General features: G+C 40.3%; 1 protein-coding gene across 2 annotated transcripts in view; it reads right to left on the bottom strand.

Annotated features, from left to right (window-relative positions):
* The window catches only part of bach2b (BTB and CNC homology 1, basic leucine zipper transcription factor 2b), a 276,692-nt gene that overhangs the window by 60,232 nt on the left and 191,297 nt on the right, over window positions 1–25,163 (bottom strand). For both annotated transcript variants that reach the window (XM_048531765.2, XM_048531764.2), the window contains exon 2: window positions 12,480–12,734. In XM_048531765.2, the coding sequence (XP_048387722.1) occupies window positions 12,480–12,722 (243 nt within the window). In that variant the 5' untranslated portion in view covers window positions 12,723–12,734. The remainder of the gene's footprint in view (window positions 1–12,479; window positions 12,735–25,163) is intronic.

Here is a 25,163-nt window from a genome sequence, read left to right as displayed (position 1 = left end):
TCGTGTTCACTTCTGTCAACAGTTAACTAAATGAGTGTCTATACACCTTTGATAGTTAAGAAAGTCAAGGCATGGCTTATCTCCACTGCCTCCTTCTCTACAGTTGTCCAAATAGAGACAACTAGAGGCCACGCCACCAGTTCTCTTCTGATAGGCTGGGAACCTAGAAGTCAGGTGCAACTGCAGTAGCAACCCATACAAAGCCGGTCTGTCAGTTAAAATTCAACTATAAAATTCTGTTTTTCATCACTGTTAAGTAATGGGAGAGTAGCTTGTGAAAGAGTTGCTATGAGGGAATGAAGTAGATGTTTAATTTTACTGAATGCTGAGCAATATTTTACATATTTTGTTTTCTTTACTGGCTGTAGATAGATAAATATGAGTGCCACAGTACATAAATAAATCTCTCTATGACTCAAAATGTACTGTAGAAAACGAGCAGAGGTGGGATCCTGCAAGATGATTTGGTGAGGGTATTGTCTGAGGCCTGGAAAGAAAAGTTAGGCTCTGGAAGTACAGCAACGGAATTGGCAGCTTGCTGCTCAGAGGCAGGCAAGAACACAGTGAAGCCCATTAAAGTCCCATTCAACATCTATTTTCCCCCAGCTGGGCAACCTCCCCTTCTGAGTTGGGACCCCAGCAATACTGTGGATTCAGCCCCTTACCAGCTGCAGTGCTTACAGGAGTTCAGGAAATGTTCCACCAATTTTCTGAAGGGAGCTTACCCTCCACCTTGGACTCCCTCACAGTACTTAGTGATGTCATTCACCATTGAAAAATGAGGTATTTGGAGACTACATAGGTCTCCCTCTTCTCCAGCTATGCTCACCTTTCCCAGTTGAGGTTCCAACTGAACACTGACACAGTCTTCCAATAGTCAAATATTGACCACCTTTGCATTAGCCATCCAATCAGGACGGATCCCACATGAATAGTTTTCCTGACGGATGCACTGAGATCTTGTGTGGGCTTGGGATCCCAGTGCTCAGAGAATGATTCAGTTTCTCTCTTCACAGACACTGTTACATGTCCGTGTTTTTCCAAGAAACTGAATGATTCAGCATTTTGGACTGCTCTTTGTGATCTCTGACCGAGATTAGAAAAGGACACCAGGACAACTTCAGAGGATGTGAAATGCCATATTTCTTCTGAGATCCCCAGGTTACCTGTTCTCATTCATTCTCATGAGTAACTCTTTAGAGAGACATTGCACTTCCAGCATCAGTCAAATCTTAGTGCCCACAAATGTTCATGTATTGACATAATGACAGCCAATTGACCCTTAGTTGATACACATACATGCTCACTTTCAGCAGGAGTCAGTCGGACAGATGTTCCCTAACCCAACAGAGAAGTGAAGTTAATCATTGTATTCTAGTACCATCCTATCACTTCATCTGACAAAGCAGCCATGCTCCAAAAGCTTGTGATTTCAAATAAACTGTTGGACTATAGCCTGGTGTCATGTGACTTTTGACTCCACCCTAGCTAAACCCACTAGTTTACAATTTCTCAGCTGTGGTATCTATCATCTTTAGGTCCTGAAGGCTTAGCTATTCGCCACCTTTATCCAGCAGAGCTATCAGAAGTGTTGAAACTCACTTTCAGATTTTCTCTGCCCCTCCTTTTTTCTAGAATCTATTCATCATTCCCTGATAATCTGTGGACACTGGACAATCTGTTCACGATTGCTGTTCTGACACCAGCTGCTCGGAACTGTAAAACAGCCTGAGGTGATGCATGTGGTAATATTCTCTTTGTTTCTCCCACACACACACACATTTTATTTTATAGCCTCTACTTAACACCTCTTCAATATGTCACAGCTGAGATCAGTAACTAAGTGAACAGAGTGCCATCAATACAAACAATACCAAGTCTTCTGAGCATACTTGGCGTTTAATGTACTAAGAAAATTCAGAAAATTAAATTGATAAAAAAACAAAGCTATTCCCTTTTCTCCAACATTCTGGCAGCAGTTTCTTGATGGCATGAACATAAGTTCATCACATCACAAACAATTTCTTGCAGCTTTTGTCAGCAAAACTTTTAACTGAGCTTTGTGCCATAATCAACATAGAATTACAATAATCTGCCAGAACAATATTTGAATGGAAAATTACTTTTTCCCTAAAGTTTATTTGAGATTATCTTATGTTCATCAAGGTCCAAGGTCAGCAACAACCTCTGACAAAAATCTCCTTTGTGCACTTTGACATTCGCCAACGAACTAGACTTACGTTCCCTTAAGAATTCCTGTTCAGTGTCAATTTGAGTTATATCCAAGGCATTTAGTGCAGTTGACAATTTCCATTTACAACTGACTTGAAGCTATCCTTTCAGGTGTACTTCAAATTGGCCCCATCAGTTAGCAGTCAGAATAGATTTCATCCCCAGAGTTTTAAATGGATTTAAATTCAGATCTGGGAAAAAGGAGCAGTATCATAATGGGCTAGTCAACCATCAGTTAGACTGCTACATATAGTGAACATATATTTTGCTCCATTTTTCTTAAGCTTTCCATCCACCTTGCATTAAATCTAGTATTTTTCTTGTTATGTCAAACCAGATGTTTTGCTGAAATTAACAGTACAAACTGGTTCAACCAGATATATGTTTCTGCTGAAAATAGAGATTTAAATTTGTCAAATATGCAAGCAACAGGAGTCAAAATTAAATAACTAAAATGTTTTTGTCCTACAAACTTGCATTAAATTGTACTGAATTTTCTTTGTTCATAATTTATACTTTCACTTTTTAACAGGAGACAAAGGTATACATGTTTAAAGCATTTGTTTAAGGAAGTTGTCAAAGAGGAAATGTCAGAGGAGACAGAGGAGAAATTCTAATTCCTAGTACATGGGAGGTTGAATGGTGAGACAACAGGAGCGATGACTGGACAAGAGGCTAGAATTGGAAGAACACTGAGTTCTCCAGACGTAGTAGCACTGGAAGGAGTTATAAAAATCATATAGTTTGCAGGTGAGGATGAGAATCTTAAATTGAGATGTTAGGGTTCAGAGTCAACAAAACAAAACACGGATAATGCATGAGTCGCGCTTGTGCAGTTTTGGTCATAGGGAATAGAGTTTTGTATGAGCTGAAGTTTTCAGATGTGGGGGGATGGCATTGACATAGCGATCTAGAGGTGCCAAAAGAAAGCTGAAAGTGAGATTTGTCACAGAGAAGATGTAGGAAATGAAGGTCAACTCATGGCTAAACAGAATACAGAAGTTGTGCCTGGTTCAATAACCAAGGGCAGGGACAGAATCAGTGGTTTGATTTTCCAATGTTTAATTGAAGGAAGTTTCTCTCAGCTATAAGGCATGTCAGACAAACATCCCAACCAGATAGCAGCAGTTGTTGTCAACAGATGCGGCAGTGTCAGACGGTACCATTTGAGGGACAGTTTGTGAATGATACTGATGTCACAATAGAAACCCAGTAGAATGCTTTTCATTTTGGCATGCCTCCCAAGGGCTGCTCATGGTGGATTCTGTTTGAGTGGATAGGGAGGTCAATATGAGTGCAGAGGTGTTACATGTTGGTTGGAGGTCATGAGGACAGATGGGATGAGTGAAGGTTAATGGAGAATGGCTGCAGGGCCTGACAGCTTCTAAAAAACTGGGATGAAGTTCCAGAGAACCAATATATGTCTTCTAACCAACCCCTTTATCACTCACCTGCCAATGATCCACTTCAAGAATCAGTGGGCCCTGAGTCTATTCCAGCCCCCACTTTCTTGGTGTAAAGACTGGGTCTAACAGGATATTTTGAACCAAGGTAGATTTGCTGAGTCAGGAAATCTCTTGGCTTGTGATAACGAAAATCTAAACCACAGGCTTTAATTCACAATTTAACTCAATTTGTTTATTATATGTGAAGCTGGTGTATTACTTCTGCATTGAGAATGAGCAATTTTTTTTTACATTTACTAATATAACACTCCTGACCGCAATGTTTAAAGCAATGTAAACAAATGTACAAGACTTTATGACATAATGTTTATAAAGTTGGTTTTAGTCCCATGAGCTAATTATAGAAGAATATCTTATTTTAGTAACTAGGAAGAAAAGGGTCCCTTAAAGATCAATGTGGCCGTCTATGTGTGGAAACATAGGAGATGGGTAAGATTAAATAAACAAATATTTTGTGTCACTATTTACTGTGGAGGAGGGCATGTAAGCTAGGGAACGTGGGGAAATAAACAGTGACATACTGAAAACAGTTCATATTAACAGAACTGGTGCTGGGGGTTTTAAAACACATAAAAGTAGATAGATCCCCGGCCCAAAATCAGATGTACCCTAGAACTTGGTGTGAAGTACGGAAGAGATTGCTGGGCCCCTTGCTGTGATACTTGTCTCACTGACAGTCATGGGTGAGGTGCCAGAAGATTGGAGGTTGGCTAATGCGACTCCATTATTTAAGGAAGTCTGTAAGGAAAAACTAGGGAACTATAGACCAATGAGCTTTAGGTGAACATTGGGTATGTTGCTGGAGGGGATTGTGAAGGACAGGATTTTCATGCATCTGAGGCAGCAGAACAGCTTCTCCAGGACTATTTGGACTTGGTGGACTGGACCATGGTCAAGAACTCAGCAGACAGCCTAGACAAGTAAACCTCCACCATCATGGACTCTATTAGCGAGTGTGTGGTGGTCTGGGTGCCAAAGAAATCAATCCGGGTGTTCCAAGGTTTCTGGTTGGGGAAGAACTGGGAAATCCACTGCCTACTGAAGAACTGTGTGCAGCATTCATGTTGGACAACCTAGATCTACACAGAAAATCCAGATATGATCTCCGCAAAGCCAGAGATGCCAAGAGGTATCACTGGACCAAATTAGAGACCCAAACCAACTAGATGGACACCTGCCACCTGTGGCGAGGCCTACATAGCATAACAGATATAAAATGAAACAGAGCAAGATAGCAGATAAAAACACAACCCTCCCTGATGGGGTCAATGCTTTTTATGCTCGGTTCGAACAGAATACCAGCGGCGCAATGCCACCTACTCTGAAAGCCCCAAATGCACCTGTTCTCCCATCACTGCTGCAGATTTCAGATCAACATTCCTGAGAGTCGACCCAAGGAGATTGACAGGCCCAGACAGAATCCCTAGCCATGCACTCAGATCCTGTGTGGACCAGCTGACAAAGGTTATTCACTGACATCTTCAACCTCTTCCTCCGACAAGCCAAAGTCTCCACCTGCTTCAAGAAGACCACTATCATTCCAGTACCAAAGAAAGCACATGCAATATGCCTTCATGACTACTGGCCAGTGGCTTGGACTTCTATAATCAAGATGAACATTGAGAGGCCAGTCATGGCCCACATCAACTCTAGCCTCGCAGCCTGCTTCAATCCCCTGCAATTTGCCAATTGATGAAACAGGTCAACAGCAGACCATATCCCTAGCCCTGCACTCATCCCTGGTACATCTGGACAACAAACACACCTACGTCAGACTCCTGCTCATTGAAGGCAGAGCTGTAGTCAACACCATTATCCCTTCCAGACTGATCTCAAAGCTCCAAGACCTAGGACTCGGCTCCATCTTGTGTAACTGGATCCTCAGCTTTCTGACCCGCAGTCTGCTATCAGTGAAGACAGACAACAACACATCCTCCTCAATAAAACTCAACACTGGAGCCTCACAAGATTGTGTTTTCAGCCCCCTACTGGACTCCCTGTGCACCCACGACTCTGTTGCCAAATTCCAAATGAACGCCATTTCTAACGCCTCTGTGGTAGGAAGGATATCAAACAATGATGAGTCAAAATACAGGAAGGAGATAGCTGGCTTGGTGTTATGGTGCAATGATAACAACTGTCAATGTCAGCAAAGCAAAAGAACTGATCGTTGACTTCAGGAAGAAAGGAAGAGAACATGCCCCCATTTACGATAACAGAGCTGAGGTTGCCTGGTACAGCAACTTTCTCTGCCCAGGACAGTAAGAAACTACAGAAAGATGAGTGCACAGCCCAGACCATCATGGAAGCCAACCTCCCATCCATGGACTCCATTTACACTTCTCGCTGCCATGGAAATGCTGCCAACATCATCTAAGACCCCTATCACCCTGGGACCGCTCTCCTACAACCTCTTCTGTCAGGCAGAAGATATAGAAGCTGGAACACATGCAGCAACAGTTTTAAGAACAGCTTCTTACCTGCCGTTATTAAATTGCTGAATGGACTCTCTAACTTCAAATAATGCTGGTCGTGCTAATGTTGACTTGTTCTGCACACCTCCTGTGCAGTTGTAACCTGCCTCAATGTGTCCAAGCACCCTATGATCCTTATGTCCTTATTTGCTATGATCTGTCTGTACTGCTCGTAAAACAAAGTTTTTCACTGTACTTAGGTATATGTGACTACAACAAATTGAATCAAATCAGAGTAGAAAGGGTTTAGAGGGATGTGGGCCAAATGCTGGAAAATGGGGCGAGGTCAGAATGGGATGTCTGGCCGATGCTGACAAATTGGATCAAAGGCCCTGTTTCTGTACTGTATGATTCTGACCATATTAAATAACGCCTTTGTTTACTTTAGACCATGGTGAGTTTGCTCCTTCTTATTAGAGTCAGAAGGTTATAGCACAGAAGGAGGCTTTTAGGGCTAGTGTAAGTAAGTGCTTAGTGACTAGCACAGACATGATGGGCAGATGTTTCCTAGCACTTGGCCCTTAGCCTTATCTGACTATGGCCCTTCAAGGTCTCATCTAAATACATCTTATGTGTTGCCATGGCTCAAACCTCTACCACACTTTCAGGCATTGAGTTCCAGATACTCACTAGCTTCTGGTGAAAACAACTATTTCCTTAAATTCCGTCTAAACCTCCTGTGATTTACCTTATCTATACTTGCTGCTCCTCTACGAAAGAAGAAAGCTTTTTCTTTTGTTCCAGCTATGCCCTCCAAAATTTTGCACACCTCAATCAGACCCCTCAACCTTCTTTGCTATAATGAAAACAACACCAGACTATCTAAGATTGTATCAGTGAGAATGGGAACTGCAGATGCTGGAAAATCCAAGATAACAAAGTGTGAAGCTGGATGAACACAGCAGGCCAAGCAGCATCTCAGGAGCACAAAAGCTGGCGTTTTGGGTCTAGACCCTTCATCAGAGAGGGGGATCGGGAGAGGGTTCTGGAATAAATGGGGAGAGAGGGCGAGGCAGACCGAAGATGGAGAGAAAAAGAGATAGGTGGAGAGGAGAGTACAGGTGGGGAAGTAGGGAGGGGATAGGTCAGTCCGGGAAAGACGGACAGGTCAAGGAAATGGGGTGAGGTTAGTAGGTAGGAAATGGAGGTGCGGCTTGAGGTGGGAGGAAGGGATGGGTGAGAGGAAGAACAGGTTAGGGAGGCGGAGACAGGCTGGGCTGGTTTTGGGACGCAGTGGGGGGAGGGGACGAACTGGGCTGGTTTTGGGATGCAGTGGGGGAAGGGGAGATTTTGAAGCTGGTGAAGTCCACATTGATACCATTGGGCTGCAGGGTTCCCAAGCGGAATGTGAGTTGCTGTTCCTGCAACCTTCGGGTGGCATCATTGTGACACTGCAGGAGGCCCATGATGGACATGTCGTCTGAGGAATGGGAGGGGGAGTTGAAATGGTTCGCGAATGGGAAGTGCAGTTATTTATTGCGAACTGAGCGGAGGTGTTCTGCAAAGCGGTCCCCAAGCCTCCGCTTGGTTTCCCCAATGTAGAGGAAGCCACACCGGGTACAATGGATACAGTATACCACATTGGCAGATGTGCAGGTGAACATCTGCTTAATATGGAAAGTCATCTTGGGGCCTGGGATGGGGGTGAGGGAGGAGGTGTGGGGGCAAGTGTAGCACTTCCTGTGGTTGCAGGGGAAGGTGCCGGGTGTGGTGGGGTTGGAGGGGAGTGTGGAGCGGACAAGGGAGTCACGGAGAGAGTGGTCTCTCTGGAAGGCAGATAAGGGTGGGGATGGAAAAATGTCTTGGGTGGTGGGGTCGGATTGTAGATGGCGAAAGTGTCGGAGGATGACGTGTTGTATCCAGAGGTTGGTGGGGTGGTATGCGAAAACGAGGGGGATCCACTTGGGACGGTTGTGGCGGGGGCGGGGTGTGAGGGATGTGTTGCGGAAAATGCGGGAGACGCGGTCAACGGCTTTATCGACCACCGCGGGGGGAAAAGCTGCGGTCCTTGTAGAACGTGGACATCTGGGATGTGCGGGAGTGGAATGCCTCATTCTGGGAGCGGATACGGCGGAGGCGGAGGAATTCGGAATAGGTCATCACATCATCCTCCGACACTTCCGCCATCTACAATCCTGCTCAGATGACATCCTTGGCACCCTCTCTAGTGTAATTGCATTTCCTTTAACCTGGCAACCAGAACTGCACTCTACCTGTGGTCTTGTGCAGCTCCATCATAACTTCCCTGCTACTGCATTCACTGTCTAGACTAATAACGGCAAGTATCTCATATTCTTGCTGACGTGTAATCAAAAAGTCATTCCAGAAAAGCCAGCAAGCAAATTCACCTGTATTCTCCCTGTTCTATTATCCCCAAACATTCCCTAATTGACTTACCTCCCAATTAAAAAAATAAAAAGGTCTTGCAAAGCTGGTAACCTAATGAAAAATGAAAAATATTTGGTGTGATTGTCGGAGGTCACTCAGCTCAGCACCTGAACATCACACTATAGTTCCTCAGGGTCACGTTAGAGTAAGGAGTCACCCATTTGAAAGAGAGATAAGGAAAATGGTTTTTCTCAGACGGTAATGAATCTGTGAAATTCTTTACTGGAGAGGGGTCTCAAGGCTGGGTCATTAAGAATATTTAAGGTTGAGACAGATTTTTAATCAGTAAGTGAATCAAGGGTCCAGGGCTCAAATAAAAGCAAAATAGTGCAGATGCTGGAAATTTTAAATGAAAGCAGAAAGGTTGGAGAAATTTAGCAGGTCGGGCGCTATCTTTGTAGGGCGAAAGATAGGCAGTTCTGAAGAAGAGACATAAAACGCACTAGATGTTAACTCGGTTTCTCTTTCTGCAGATGCTGCCAGTTTTTCCAGCATTTCTGTTTTATTTCAAGGGTCATGGGGATTGAGCAAGGATGAAAAGTTGAAGATTATCAGATTAGCTGTGATCTTATTGAATGACAGAGCAGAAGGGCCTACTTCTGCTCTTACGTCTTATGATGTACTAGGCACAATCATCTTCAGTTAATTCAACACTGACCCTCTCTCAAGCTTGAGGACTGAAGTGGAGAAACTCTGATGATGTTGAAATGTTCACAATTTTTCAGATCCTGACGGAATTTGTGACCAGGTGCATGAAGACCTGGTATATTTCAGGCTAAGGTTAAAAAGTATCAAGTAACATTTCATGCCCCATCTGTGCCAGGCAATGACGATCTCCAGCAAGAGAGACTGTAGTCACCTCCACTTTACATTCAATCACCGAATGATTGGTGAATTCCAAATATCAATATCATCTGGTCACAACGGAGGAGAAACAGAACCGGTCCACCCATAACTGCTCTGGCTACGAAAGCAGGTCTGAAATATAAATTCTGTAGAATTGACTCATCTCATGAACCCCCCTCCCCCTACAGCCTATCTATCATCTACAAAGACACAAATCAGAGTGTAATGGAATATTCCCCACTGTCATGGATGAGTATAGCTAAAAACAACACTCAAGCAGTTCGGCACTGTCAATACAAAGCAATCCGACTTGACTGGCACCCCATCTGCCAGACTAAACATGCACTCCTTCTACTAATGATGTACAGCGGTATCAGTGTGCATCATTAACTAGATACAATGCAACACCAAGGCTCCTTCAACAGCACCTTCAAAACTTCTATCATCCGGAAGGGCAGTAGATGCATGTGAGCATTACTTGCAAATTCTCCAAACTGTACACCATTCTGAGTAGTCATACTTTGTCCTGAAGCCAAAAACAAACACGACATCTGGTGTCATTTTGTACATTTTTGCTAGTTTTGTCCACTCATTGTTGCGGTGTCAAAATCCTGGAGTTACTTCCAATCGTTCTGTGGGTGTATCTACACCATATGGACTGTTATGGTCCAGGAAGGCAAATTCACCACTACCTTCTCACAGGAAATTAGGGACAGGCAATAAATGATGGCTTTCAAGTGATTCTAATTTTCCAAGAATGAATAAAAATAGACTACCACCTTCAAAATCTGAAGATAGGATATATTTGAAATGTTCACCTGTTTTTAAACTGATGTTTTTAACTAGTTACATGTTTTTAACCTTTTTAGTTTCAATTTAATGGTTTCACATGTTATAAGCATAATTTGTAGGTGCCAAAGCAGTTTAAACAGAACTGTTAGACAGTAATAGGTCAGCCCCATCTATATATAGAATCTTAGCGGTTTTACACTTCTCCCTTTCAAACATTACATCCACCTTGACCATATTATGATCACTATTAGATAAGCATTCGTGCATTATTAGCTGCTAACTAAATCTGGCACATTATTCATCCCTATGACCAGGGTTATGTTGGTTCAAGGATATATTCTTGCAGAAAAATATCTTGAACATTCAAGATATTCATTCCCTTTCTAACAAGAACTAAACTATTTAGCTTAGTTTATATGCAAGTTAAAATCTCCCAATAAAACTACTACGCAATTGCTAATTGTCTGTCTCATTTCTGCATTTAAATAAGCTATCGATTCACAGCTGCACTCAAAACAAGCATACATTACTAAGCCAAGGTGATGCATAGCTTTGAGGGAACTTGTGGCTTTTGTTTCCCTTGATCTTTTAGTTGGTAAAAATACTGCCAAAGGTCCTTGGCGAGGGTTTAGATAGTTTTACCAAGAAAGTACACAATTGCGGCCACCTTCTAGAGGGCTATAATACAAAGGGGAGAGCAGTTATCCCGAAGCCTTGATTAGATGATACCTGGTTAAAGTCCTTTGAGTAGATCTGAGCACCTTAAAGAAGATTATATTGGTATTGCAAAAAAGACTTACCAGAATGATACCTGGAATCCTGGGTTAAATTGAAGGGAAACATTGCTCCAATTGGAATAACTTCCCATGGAATTTGCAAGTTAAGAGGCGATTTTGTTTGACATTTTCAAGATATTAAGGAAACCGCATATGATAGAAACTATTTCTGCCTGTGATACTAGAACAACTGTCAATATGAAATATGAGACTGAGTAATTTTTACTAACTGAAAATATTAGGGAATAAGTGTTGGAATGGCCTCCTGAACTACAAGTGTCGAAGATGTTTCAGCATAGTACGGGGGAAGACTTCTCTTGCAGGCCATCCATTCCTGCATAATAGAACGAGATGGCTGATATTTATAGCTCATAAAAAGATCAAGTATGACAAAAAGTTTCTGTTTTACATCGATAGTAAAGCTTTTCGAAGATAAGTCTGGATTTCAGAATCATAGCAAATGGGTGCAAGCTACTTTTCAGATGCATTTTACAAGATAACTAGGTCAGTGAGTCCTTCCAGAACATTGACCAATCCAGCATCTCAGAAAACAGGACTCCTGGAATGTTGACTGAAAACTGCCAATACTGTTGAGCTGTTGAGTTTATGACTAGATGTATAAGCGTTATGGTCCATAATCTTATTTTTGGTTCAGGATAATCAAAGATTGCCCTTAGCTCAGCAAATCCAGAGGATGGAAGATCTTGAGCAGTTCAAAACAGCTCAAAACAAATTTGATCTAGAAGGGATTTGCGAAGAGTTCTGGGAATAAATTACATTAGTAGGCCCTTAGTTTCTTCAACTTCCAGGCTTGGCATGTTTGATTGGAAATTTGCAGAATATTAAAAGACTGAGAAATTCTAAGCCTTCAGTTTTAAGAATACTCATCTAAGAAGACCTCACACTTCGCAGAAAAGAAATGGGAAAAGTCAATTGAGTCGAACTTGAAATGATTTGAGATAGAGGGCCAAGCTTTCTGGATTTCAGAGTCTGCAGAGTGGTGATGTTAGAAAGCAGATTGAAGTTGTTGTACTGTATGTTTTCAGATTTTTCCACAGCGTCTTTTATATTTACGTAACTTGGATCTTATTTATTTCTTCTTCTTTGTGTAATAAACTTCTGTTAATAAAACCGCAACTTCTGGGTCTGTGTTTCAGTGACTGGCCACCACATTAACAAAAAAACATGTCATCAAACCAGAATTCATTCTGGGATCTGACTTGTCCATTAGTACTGCCAGTTGAGATCATAAGGGCTTATAGTTATAAACTCGTATCCCATCCATCAGCAGTGGTAAACTATTATATTCTTTTAGTTCCAGTTGCAATGATAAAGTCAAAAGAGAACAAAACTAACTTATTATTACAAACTTGGCTTTTATTATTTTAGGCATCAAGGAAAGAATAACATAACACTGTATGGACTCTTCTGATGCCATATTTCCTGTAGTAACTAGGATCTGATTAAATAAAGCCCTATGTTTAAAGTAAGTTACTGTGACATACCTCCTCAGGCAGGGTGATAACCAGTTCATGTTCTGTTTGTCCGATCAAAGTCTGTAAGAAGTATTCACTGCACGCTGCCAGGACAGCCCTGTGGGCACGGAATTCCTTCCTCTCCACCAGAACAGTCACATCGCAGAGGATATCCTGCTTACGCTGGTCATTGAGGCACAGGAGGATATTTGTACAATGCACTGTTGACTCATATACATACATGGGTGATTCAGGCTTCTCATCCACAGACATTCCGTTCTGACCCTAAAATAAGAAATGACAGAGACGCTGGATTAGTATAGAGTGCACTCACATGGTCGAAAACATGCATTTTTTTTTACAAAATATCATGGGCAGTAGTTGTTCAGAGTTTCGTCACTCGTTTTATTCTGGTTATTTTTGGCTTCCACATTTCAAATCATGCCTGAAGGTGGGCCCAATATCCCAGGGGGAAGTGTTTTCACTTGCCCAAATATATGAGTAAAATTATTGCATTTCCAGGAATAGACAGAGAAGCCTTCCAAATTTATATTTTCAGGAAATCCTACTTATTGCTATACGGTGGCAGAAAGAAAACTACACCGAACTAGCTTCTGATGCAGTTTAAAAAATGTAACCGACTGCTCTGTTAAACTGTAGTATAACTAATATTGTTTAATTCTGGTTCTTTTCATGCCATTTTCTCATTACTCACCAATTTTAGAAGGTAACTAATATAAATTGAAAAATATTGTCAAATACCTGACTGACTCAAGATGACTACTTGTTAAAATACTACACATTTGTAAAATCTCACAGATATTTGTATTTGGATTGAATGATTTGGTCCTTCTCTCAGAAATGGGTACAGTTGAAAGGGAATTTTTAATAGATGTATCAAATGAATCAGCAATATGTTGTGTGGCATTCAAATTTTGTAGCAGAATCCATGTAGAGGAAGATATGCTTTGAAACTTCGTTTCTGTCTGCTCAATATTTCTTTCACTGAAAATAAAGAGGAGAGAATCGGGTGCAGCAGGTACCAGGATTTATGATGCTAGGCAAGGATCCTGACTGTGAATTGGGGTGTGGCTGCAGGCACAAACATGTGCTCCAATATTGAAATATGGTATTTCAGTGCTATGTTCCTTGACAGTGTCCTGACAAGTCATTATGTCCACAAAGACTATAGCCATTTACCTCCATTAGGTCACAATTGTTAAAATTGTTAATTGTTAATATTTTACTTGCTTGAACTGCTTGAAAGTTCAAAACACAATAAAAAGCAAAAGAATATCATTTGCAGTCAAATATTAGAGATAACTACTTAATAATAAAACATCTTAATGACTAACTTGTTATTTTCAAAACATACATCAACTTCTGTCATGACCAAGTCTGAGCTTAAAAGACAATCATTTCTGTGGCATTATACTAATTTATGATTGTTGTTAGTTGTAGTTGCCTGGCAGAAAAAAAAAACTTAACTTGCCATTCCTGTAAATGAGTACAATATTTGAGAAGAGAAGCATGCAAATAACGAAGCAATCATTTGTCACTTTCATAAAAGCCTCACAACATTTCCATCAAAGAAGTGAGTTTGCATTTAAGCTCAGCCCTGTCACTGGTGCGCAAAAGCTCCTCTGTGGGAATTGGAAGTTTACCAGTTTGTATTCTGCTTCAAATATTCAACAAGTGTACCACATTCTTGTACAGGATAATGAACTGAAATGTTTTTGGACAAAATAAGGAAAATGCGTTTGGTATAATAAATCATGTAAAGGCAAATTCTAATGTCAAATGAGTAACTTGCACGATAATTCCCCACCCCAAACACAAGTTACATTCTGTTCAAGATAATAAAATGTGAAGCTGGATGAACACAGCAGGCCCAGCAGCATCTGAGGAGCACAAAAACTGATGTTTCGGGCCTAGACCCTTCAGAGGTTCACATATGTTTTGAAAAAAATCTAAAAGTAATTTAATGAAAGCATCAAGGATCGGTTAATTGGAGATATGCAACTTCATTAAAATTTAAAAGTTCATAGCTTTCACAATATTACAGCATGATACAGGTTTCCATTTTAGGTGTGGAGTTTTATTAGCAGTCTGCTGGTAGTTTCAGCACAGCTAAAATTAAGAATGTGTTACCGTTGGGTTTGTTCTAGGGCACATGTGAAAAACTATCCTCATGCTAATTTTCAGAATAATACCAATGTCTTTTGAAAGATCTCTCCTGTGCTTCATTAAAATTTAGTTAAGTCTTGAACCTGTTGAACGTTCCGATGAATGTAGGAACTAAAGATGAATGATCAAGAAGTCCAGAACAAGTTTGTAAAAATACATCGAAATGTTTTCATTCTCCTACGGCTGAAGCACAAGATAGTTAGAGACACAAATTTGCACACTGCCACTTCCTTTACTTTCCCATTTTTCATCAAAAAGGTGGATGATGAAAGAAAACGACAAAAAGTTTGAAAAACCAGAAAATACTTTGATCTACTGAGGTGATGCATTACATATTGTAAAAAGTCAATTTGTAAATAAAAGTGGAAGAAAACTGTCATGAGATTTTAGACAGTATCTGCTGATGGGTGTTTGAACACAACATACATAGCAACACTATGAACAAACTTTTTATACACAACCTCTAACATAAAAGGTAGTTTCAAGGCATCATTAGATGGTAAGATAAATGGAAGCTAAACCATACAGCAATTAGCAGCTGCTATCAAAATATTGATAGAAAACCGTAGGATGAACATCCTGATGCTTACTTCGAGGAAAGTAAACTAAACCAAGTTAGTCAAGATGGAAGTTGGGCAGGAATGACGACAATCTGATGACAGTGTTGTGTTCAAGAGAAGGAATGGGCAGGCATTGTCAGGATACATATGAAAGTCTGATGCTCGTATTGTCAAGATGCAACATCTAGGAGAGGAAAGAGTCAAGGACAGATATTTGGATAGTGCATGATGATTAGTGAGAGGATGCGCTCTAGGGCTATAAATAGGGTTGTTTCAGTAACAGGCTATGGTCAAAAACTTGACTTCATGCATATGAACCTAGGGTTGTAGGAAGTTGGGAAAGAAAATGGAGATGGCACAGCAACTCATAAGGACAGTGGGTCAAAGGTAAGGCGATGGAAGGTACAACAACAGAGGCTTTGAATTGGAAAGAGAGAAAACTAATATGAGAGTTAGCTACTTAAAAGCATACCAATCAAAAAGCGATATTGGGTGGTTAGAAGTTTGATGGAATGAATTCAAGTGAACAGGAAATGGACCATCAGGACAAAATTAACCCGATAGCATAACAGAGGTAGGAAAGAGATTAGATTTTAAGGATTTGGTGCTAAAATCTCAAAATCATGTTCACAGATTATTCTTGTTGCTTGTTTTTCTTTCCCCGATATGTACATGAACATTATACATGCAGTTGATGGCAGATTCTATGAGCCCTTTCAAAGATACACCATGTAGAAACAAGGAAAAAAATTAAATATCAATCCTGCAGTTTTGGTGAGGAATAACTTACAGTTGACTACCGGAGAAAATCTCTGTCCAATTTGTAATGTAACACACCCCAGCAAGAAAGTAAATTAAAGTCCGACCTAACAGTCATCAATTAAAGTATGGTACAGTAAAGTTACTCCATGGTTAGCAGACTGATAGCCATGTAGGCAGTATTAAACTGCACTTCATGACTAAGGAAAGGGTAGGGAAGGAGCATAAAGATCGTAACCTCTCTTCTAAATTAAGAAATAAAATAGCTAACTACACTCTGTGAAACACCCTTCAGATATCCTTTTCTTAGAGGTGTCAGCTGCAGCTCATCTTTATCAACAAATCTCAAAGTACCCTGAAGACTTGGGCAAACAATCTAAGACAGCAAACAAGTGCAGCTCAGAAGCATTTGTCACTGCCAGAGGCATTTGTCTTTTGGATGAGGCATTAAGGTATTTATCCTTTCAGGTGAATGTAAAAAGATTCCATGAATCTATTTTGAAGAGGATCAGCAAGTTCACGCTGATGTCCTGAATAATACTTATTGAGTAGTCACAGAGCTTCACTAACTAGCTATTTACTTCCTCTCTCAAGTACCATGCCAACTCTCCAGGTATCCACAAGTACTCAAGCACACAAAAAAAACATAGCATTCCATTACTTGAAGTTCCTAATTGCAGAACTACATTCTATTGACAGAATCACTAACATTCATTAAAACAGGTTTTAACTGGTCTTGATTGCTATAATATCTGATGACAGCTTATCACACTTTGTGACAGGTCAAAATCTCTTGACAAATCTTGACAGGTTGGACAATTCCAAGAGATTTAGAGTTCTCCAATTTCAAATAACCTTCCTATCTATCCCCCAGCTCCCTTTCCAGCTTCACCTCCTCTCTTCCATTCCACCTTCCAACCTTCTCTTCCAGCCACCAACCAGATTCATCCCTCTCATTGACTAACCAGGTCATACCTACGACCAGTGTCCACCTATCACCACTATTCCACCAATTTCCCCTCCCTCCCCTTTACCTGCAGTTCCCCCTACCCCTACATCTAGTCCTGAAAAAGGGTACTGCCCAAAATGTTGACTGTTCCTTTCCTCCAGATGCTGCCTGGCGTGCTGTGTTCTTCCAGTCTCCTGTTTGTCTACCTGAGCTAATTACCACTCTGTCAGATCACTTTTGATCATCACCAAAATGATGGAAGGGGTCACAACAGTTCCATCAAGCAGCAACTGCAAAGGAATAACCTATTTATCAATGAATGGTTTGGGTTCCATCATAGCCACTCAGCTCCTGACTGCATTACAACCTACAGTCCAAAAGAACTGAACTCTAAAGTGAGGTGAGAAATCCTGTCCTTTGTGTCAAGCACTGGGGGGACAGGAAGAGATTACTTGCTGGAGAATTCCTAGCCTCTGGTCTGCTTCTTTAGTCATGGTATTTATAGGTGTTTCCAATCAACCTGTTCAGAAATGTTACTACACACTTCTACAGTGAGTCTAACCCCATAGATTTTGACATCCTTCCCAAGGTGGAGGGACCAAAACTGACTTACATGAAAACGAACTACTGTTCTAGCCACTTGAATGGTGTTGGGACATAATAATTTCACTTTGGATGAATGTAATTTTGACATTTTTTTTACACTCACATTTGTAAATTTTAAACTCATGCCCTTGGTATTTGAACACTTTACCAAAATGGACAACTTTCTTGACTCAAGTTCTGTTAATTACTCTCGTAATCTTGAAACAAGTTATTTTATTCTAGTTACACCAAGACTTGCAGCAAGATTACAAATACTAACCTGATAAGTCTGAAACATTAATCTCTTTCTGTGTATTTCCAGAAAATTTATTCCATAGGTCCTTGTTTAAATGTAGCTACTAATATCCAATAATTATTTAGATTTAGAACATAGAACATAGAACAATACAGCGCAGAACAGGCCCTTCGGCCCTCAATGTTGCGCCGACCTGTGAACTAATCTAAGCCCATTCCCCCTAGACTATCCCATCATTATCTATATGCTTATCCAAGGACTGTTTAAATGCCCCTAATGCGGCTGAGTTACATACATTGGCAGGCAGGGCATTCCACGCCTTTACCATTGTCTGAGTAAAGAACCTGCCTCTGACATCTGTCTTAAATCTATCACCCCTCAATTTGCAGCTAGCACTGTCATACAAGCAAACGTCATAACCTAGGAAAAAGACTCTCACTGTCCACCCTACTTAATCCTCTGATCATCTTAGTATGTGTTAATGTCATCTTAATATTTAGATGTAGAACATGGCTATAGTTGCAAAGTTATTGATTAAATAAGACACAATAATGTAATCATAGTTATCAGATGCATATTAGACTTATTCTAAATGTATCCTTCAGTGTAATGTGATTAAAATTGTTATGAAAGGTGTATAATACCAGAGTTTGAGGCTTAGATTTCAAAATAGAGGCAAAGAGATACTTGTTAGTTCTATGAAGGATGACAGAAAAAAGTCAATTTGGAACAGTGACTAGAATTATATCAGTTCCAAGAAAGCATGAGTCTGCAGAAGGGTGTTTGCGAAAATTCTTGTGATGTTAATAGATAAAAGTTTGTATTGTTGAGTTTACCACAGGCAGAGAATATGCATTAAAACAATTAGAATTGTATCAGTGATAATGGGAACTGCAGATGCTGGAGAATCCAAGATAATAAAATATGAGGCTGGATGAACACAGCAGGCCCAGCAGCATCTCAGGAGCACAAAAGCTGATGTTTCAGGCCTAGATGAAGGGTCTAGGCCCGAAACGTCAGCTTTTGTGCTCCTGAAATGCTATTGGGCCTGCTGTGTTCATCCAGCCTCACATTTTATTATCTCAGGTTGAATTGTACCTTGTTGTCAAGAGCAGTCACCCTCACTTCCCCTTGAGTTTAACTCTGTTGTTCATTTTAGGTCCAAGGCTGTAATCAAGACAGGAACTAAGTGGCTTTGTGGAACCCAAACTGAGCGTCACTGAGTAGGCTGTTGTTCAGTAAGTGTCACTTGATTGCCTGGTCAATGATATCTTCACTGATGATTAAAAGTAGACTACTGGGGCTTTAATGCATCGGGTTGGAGTTGTTCTGCTTTTCATGGTAACGGGATACCTGAGCAAATTTCCACATTTCTGAGTAGATGATAGTGTTGTAACAGTACTGGAATGCTTAGTTCGGGGCATAATTAGTTCAGGAGCATGAGTTTACTGTCACTGGAAATGTTGTCTAGACTCAGCCTGTGTAGAATCTTGTGCCTTCAGCCACTTCATGATATACTTATGTGTGTGTACATATATACACGAACATATCAATTCGGAGCAGGAGTAGGGGATATTTAGGCCCAAGATTGGCCCACCATTCAATAGGTTCATGGCTGATCTGATAACTACCTTAAATCCACGTTCCTCCCTACCCTTGATAAGCGTTCACCTCCTTACTTAACAAGAATCCATCCATCTGTCTTAAACACATACATTGACACTGCTTCCATTGCATTTTCAGGTTTGGAGTTGAAAAGACTCTCAACCATAAGGAAAAAGATCAGCTGTCTCTGTTTTAAATGGGCAATCTCCTAACTTCTAAACAGCGGCCCTAAGTTCCAGATTCTCAATGAAGAGGGGAACATGTTCTTTATATTTACCCCTTCAGAACACCTCAGGGTCTTAGGTGTTTCAATCAAATCACTTCACACTCTAATTTCCAGTGGATGCAAAGTTGGCCTGTTAAACCTTTACTCATAAGAGAACTTGCCAATTCCTGGTACTAACCTAGCAAACATTCTCTGAACCATTTTCAAGGCATTTATATCTTTCTTTCAAGTAAGGTAACCAATAATGTGCACAACACTCCAGGTGTAGGGTCTCACTGGTGCCCTTTTTAAGTGAAAAATAACTACATGATGTTTGTATGCAACTACTCTTATGGTAAATGATAAATGTGATTAGCTTTCCTAATTTCTTGCTGTACATGTATACTAACCGCTTGCAATTCATACATACGCGTTCGAAAATCTCACTATTCAGATAATTTTTTTTATTTTTCCAGTCAAACGGACAACTTCATATTTTCGCACTTTGTATTCCATTTGTTACATCTTTGCCCACTCACATTACCTATCTAGATCCATCTGTAGTCTCCTTAACTTCTGTAACAATTTGCGTTCTGACCTAGAAGCAAATTATTGCAGATGCTGAACCTGTTGTGATCTCCAGATTTGTTGTTTTCAATGCATTCCTAACTATCTTTGTGTCATCAGCATATTTGGCAATTATACCTTCTGTTCCTTCATCCAAGTCTATATATAATTATACAAATTGTAAATACTTGAGATCCTAGTGCCAATCTCTGCAGCACACCACTTGTTATATCTTGCCAATCTGAAAAAAAGACCCTTCAATGCCTATTGTTTGCTTCTTGTTAACCAACCAATTTACCATCCATGACAGTCTGCTATGCCCTATGCTAGCTGATTTCAACTGGTGTGTCAAGGTGAGAAGTGTGCTGCAGGATTTTCAGGAAAGTGACACTTTACCCAAGTGTCAAGGATATGCCTGTGTTTCTGATCTCCTCTAGACCCTCGGTGTCCAATATTGATGGCAGTATCTGCTGACACCAGGTCCCTCTGTTGATTTCACATGGACAAGTCTCCAGAGCCGGGCATGCTTCGCACTCTGAAAAGAAATCAGCGCGTCGTGGAATTGTTTGACTCATTGAAGTGTATCTAGATACTAAAAAGATTGGGCACCACTGGCCTACACTATGAGCTTTAATTTTATGCGACTACTTTGACATCATACCGTATCAAATGCCTTCAGGCAGATGTGTGGAGTGAAATGAATTGGCTTAAGGCTGGCATGTGTCTTGGAAGCTCAGGAGGAAGCTGAGATGGATTGTCCACAAAGCACTTCTGATTGAAGATGCTTGCAAATGCTGCACTTTTGCATCCATGTGCTGGGCATCCCCATCATCGAAGGCTGTGGATCCTCCTCAGCCATTGAATTGTTTAATTGCTCACGTTCACAACTGACCCAGATCTGAACCATTTACAATGGGTTCACTTTATTGTCTCCATCATGCTGCTTACACTGCTTGGCACACAAGTAATTTCTGCATTGGAGCATTACAGGATATGGTCATTGTCTGAAATAGCCCAGTAAGCTCCAGTCAAGTGGTATTTAGGATTGTTATTAAGTGCTGGCTCAGACAAAATATTCACATCCAGTTAATAAAGAGAAAGTATATGCTGTTATGAGACTAGTATGCTTCATGACTGCTTTGTTTTCTAGACTTCCCAGCTTACAACAAAGATCTCCACCTCCCAAAAAAAGTTACAATACAGGCAAACAAGAATACCATGAAATTACAGTAAGTTCTCAAAAGAAGTTTACAACGTAGGTAATGTGAAACAAACCGCAAAAAAGTTGTGTCCTAATTCTGTCAGCCTGAATTAGAAGCCCCATAAAATTTCAGGCCATACATTTATTAAGTCAAAAGCTTAATTGCCTGCTAAACCAAACAGGAAAGTTCTGAACTCATGTTCATACTATTTATAATTGTTATTTGCCTCTAGTGTTGTAATGATATGAAAGTTATTTCTGCAGAGCATTATTACAATAGTATTGGACTTAGAATGAAATTTCAATTACAATCCACAGAGATACCGTTTTTTCACTGTAAATTCAGTTTATGCAATGGATCCATTCAAAAGGCACTTCTGTTTCTGTTTCTTTTAAAAGAGAATCTTGAATTACAGTCAGTTGAGAAAAAACACACAAGAAACTGCTAAGACGTTTGTTATGTTCAACTAGAATTATTATTGTGAAATGTGCACATTTTACAATAATAACAATCGTACACTATTGAAGTTGAGAGATTGAAACCAACAGTACTTGCAGGACAATGAATAGGACAGCTTTCGAAATCGTGAGTTTTAAGCTATGTTCTTTGCCTCCAGGTGAATCTGGTAAGACTGCATTTATTGCTCCTCCTGGCTGACCCGAGAAGTTAGAGGCTAACCCCCATCACAGGGTTTCTCCAGGAGATTGATTTTACAAGCACGAATTTGCAATAATCCAGAAATAAATGTTTCCGATACTGAACACGCTCATCTATACATCAATCACTGCTTCCCCCCATGACAAACATCAAATGTTGTCATCATTCACCTCCTCTGAGTCAGCATTAGCTCAGTGGTAGTACAATTACCTCTGAATAAGAGGAGTGCACATTCAATCCCTGCTCCAGAGATTTATGCACATAATCAGGACAGTTCTATGGGAATATTGTAGTCTTCCAAATGAGACACTGCCTGCTTGCTGTGAGTGGGCATAAAAGATCCTGTGTTACCACAACGTTGATCACAGAATTTCAACTGGTATCTTAGCCAACAGTTATCCCTCAACCCAACATTATCAAATTAGATTATCTGGTTATTTATCACTTTGTTGTGTGAAAATTACCTGCAATTGCGAAAACAAATACTTGGGCTGTGAACCACTGTGGGATATGACAGGCATTAAGCAATCTCAACTTCTTACTGGAATTAAAAAAACATTTTAGATTTTAAGTATGCAGCAGAATTCCAGTCCAGTGATGGGTACCGTAACATTGTGGCTATGTTATTGGACTAGTGATCTAAAGTTTGAACTAATGAGATGAAAGATTAAATTCACTGATTAAATTTCAAATCAAATTCCATTTATTAAATGAAGCTAGGATTAAAACAAAAAAGCCTAATATCAGTTTTGGTGACCAGGAAACTGTTGGATCATTGTAAAAGCACCTGATTCACTAATAGCTTTAGATAAACATAACTGCTGCCTTGTCCAGCTCTAGCCGAGAACATAACTCCAGACAAGCTGTTGGGCGTTACCATTGACAAGAAAATGAACTGGACTAGGCGTATAAATACTGTGGCTACAAGAGCTCACCACAGGCTGAGATTTTTAGAAGTGAATAACTCACTTTTCAACTTTCCAAAGCTTGCCCACCAACACAAGGCACAAATCACAAGTGCAATAGAAAAATCTCTACATTCCTGGTTAAATGAACACTCTTGAAGCTTGACACAATTCAAGACAAAGCTGGCTATCAATTGGCACCCTACCCACTACTTCAAACATTCACTCCCTCCGGCACTGACACATGATGGCAACAGTATACATCTAGAATATGGACACAAGCGATTTACCAAAGGTCCTGCAACACCATCTTCTGAATCTGTGATATCTATCCCCTAGAATGACAACAGCCGCCCACATAATGGAATACTAACACCTGTAAATTCACTTACAGGTCACACATTGTGCTGACTTAAAAATATACAGTTGTTCCTTCAGTTCACTGGATCAAAATCCTGGAAGTGCCTTGCTAATAGTAATCTAAGTATATCTACATCATGTTGACGGTGGTGGTCCTGGAACATAAAATGTAGGAGCAGAGTAGACAATATGTGGCCTACTGTTATTGTCCACCATTTGATAAGATCATGGCTTTTCTGACTGTGGCTTCAAATCTATTTTTCCATTTTCCCTTCATAGCCTTGCAACTCAGTTTAACAACAACATTGAATATCCTGCCTTGATTGGTCTCTGGGGAAGAGGAGTCTAGATGATCAACCCTCAGGACTTCTTATTTTGACCTTAAGTAGAGGGACCCTTGGCTATACTCACTTATAAATGTTTATAGTCTCATTTTGTTGGAAAAAATGGAAAATCACTGGAACCAGTTATGTAGATAGAGGCCTCAGTTGGAATCAATTTTGTTGATCTGTGAACATAATCTTCTTGCTTCACATTAAGATTCCATAAGTATAAGCAAGTGTCCCTCTTGGACTAGCCCTTTACATTTTGCATCAGGGGTTGGCTACTGTTATCCATAAATTCCACATGGATCTGCGTACATTAACTCATTCACTCTGCCGAGTGCTTCCCAGGACTTTGGTAACCTTGGCTGGTTTGGCAGTCTGAGTCCACAAACCCTCCATGACTGCGGCAGCAGTTGAAAACTGACTCGTGTTCTGGTCTATCCCATAAGGAAAAATGTCCTTTTAACATGCGAAGTCCCCGGATATTCTTATATGTTTCAATTAAATCATTTCTCAATCTTCTAAACTCCAATGGATACAAACCCAGTCAATTCAACCTATCATCATAAGGCAACCCATTCATCACAGAAATGAACTGTGTGAATCTTCTCTGAATCACTTGTCATGCTATGCAATTCTGACTTAAATAAGGAGATCTAGAGTGTGCACAATGCGTTAGATGCAGTCTAACTAAAGTACTGTACAGCTGCAGCAATACTGCTCTACTTATGTTTTCTGTCCCCATGCTTGTGAGACTTTTCCGGAATTTTGGGAATTTGGAAAATTAAAACAAAACAGCCATCCTGCAGCCACTTCTTGAAGTCAATCATATTCTTGGGGGTCGTCAGCTGTTAGTTTGCATAACTTCTCAATGTCCTTCCGCTAGCAGTTGTATTTGGCTTCCCCTCTCTGTTTCAAGTCTTAGTTTACAAGTATTTCTGGGATGTTATTTAAGAAGGCAGGGAAGCAGAAAACAGGCAAGTAGAGGTTCAGTTAGCTTAATCTCTGTCCTGGTGCAATTGTTAGGATCAATCATTAAGGAGATTATGACTTGACGCTTGAAAAACTCAAGGTAATTAAGAAAAGTTTGCACAGATTGGAATTATTTGAAGGAGTAACATGGTAAAATGGAGTCTGTCAATGTACTTGGATTTCCAGAAGGCATTTGACAAAGTTCCATATAAATGGATATTGTGCAAATTAGGATGCCATGGCAATTGGAGTGTATATCAGCATGGAAAGAAGATTCACTGGCGAACAGAAAACAGAGTATGCATAAATGAGTCTGTTACAAATTGGTGGAATGTGAAAGTAGAGTCCCTTAAGTGGCTCGCACCTCACAATTTAACAATTTATATTCATGACTTAAACGAGAGGACCAAAAGCATAGTGGCTATATTTGCAGATAACAAAGGTAGGAAAGTATGTTGTGAGGATGACATAATAGATTATATAGATACGTTGAGTGGATGGGGAAAAAATGCGTAGATTGGAGTATAACTTGAGAAAAAGTGAAGTTGTTCAGTTTGTCAGGAAAAATTAAAAAGCAGAGTGCCACTTAAGTGGAGAATGACTGCAAAATACTGAGGTG

This window comes from Stegostoma tigrinum, chromosome 4 (assembly GCF_030684315.1).
Source record: "Stegostoma tigrinum isolate sSteTig4 chromosome 4, sSteTig4.hap1, whole genome shotgun sequence".
Classification (NCBI taxonomy): Eukaryota; Metazoa; Chordata; class Chondrichthyes; order Orectolobiformes; family Stegostomatidae; genus Stegostoma; species Stegostoma tigrinum.
The sequence above is the reverse complement of the archived record's forward strand: the minus strand, read 5'-3'. Positions and strand labels throughout refer to the sequence as shown.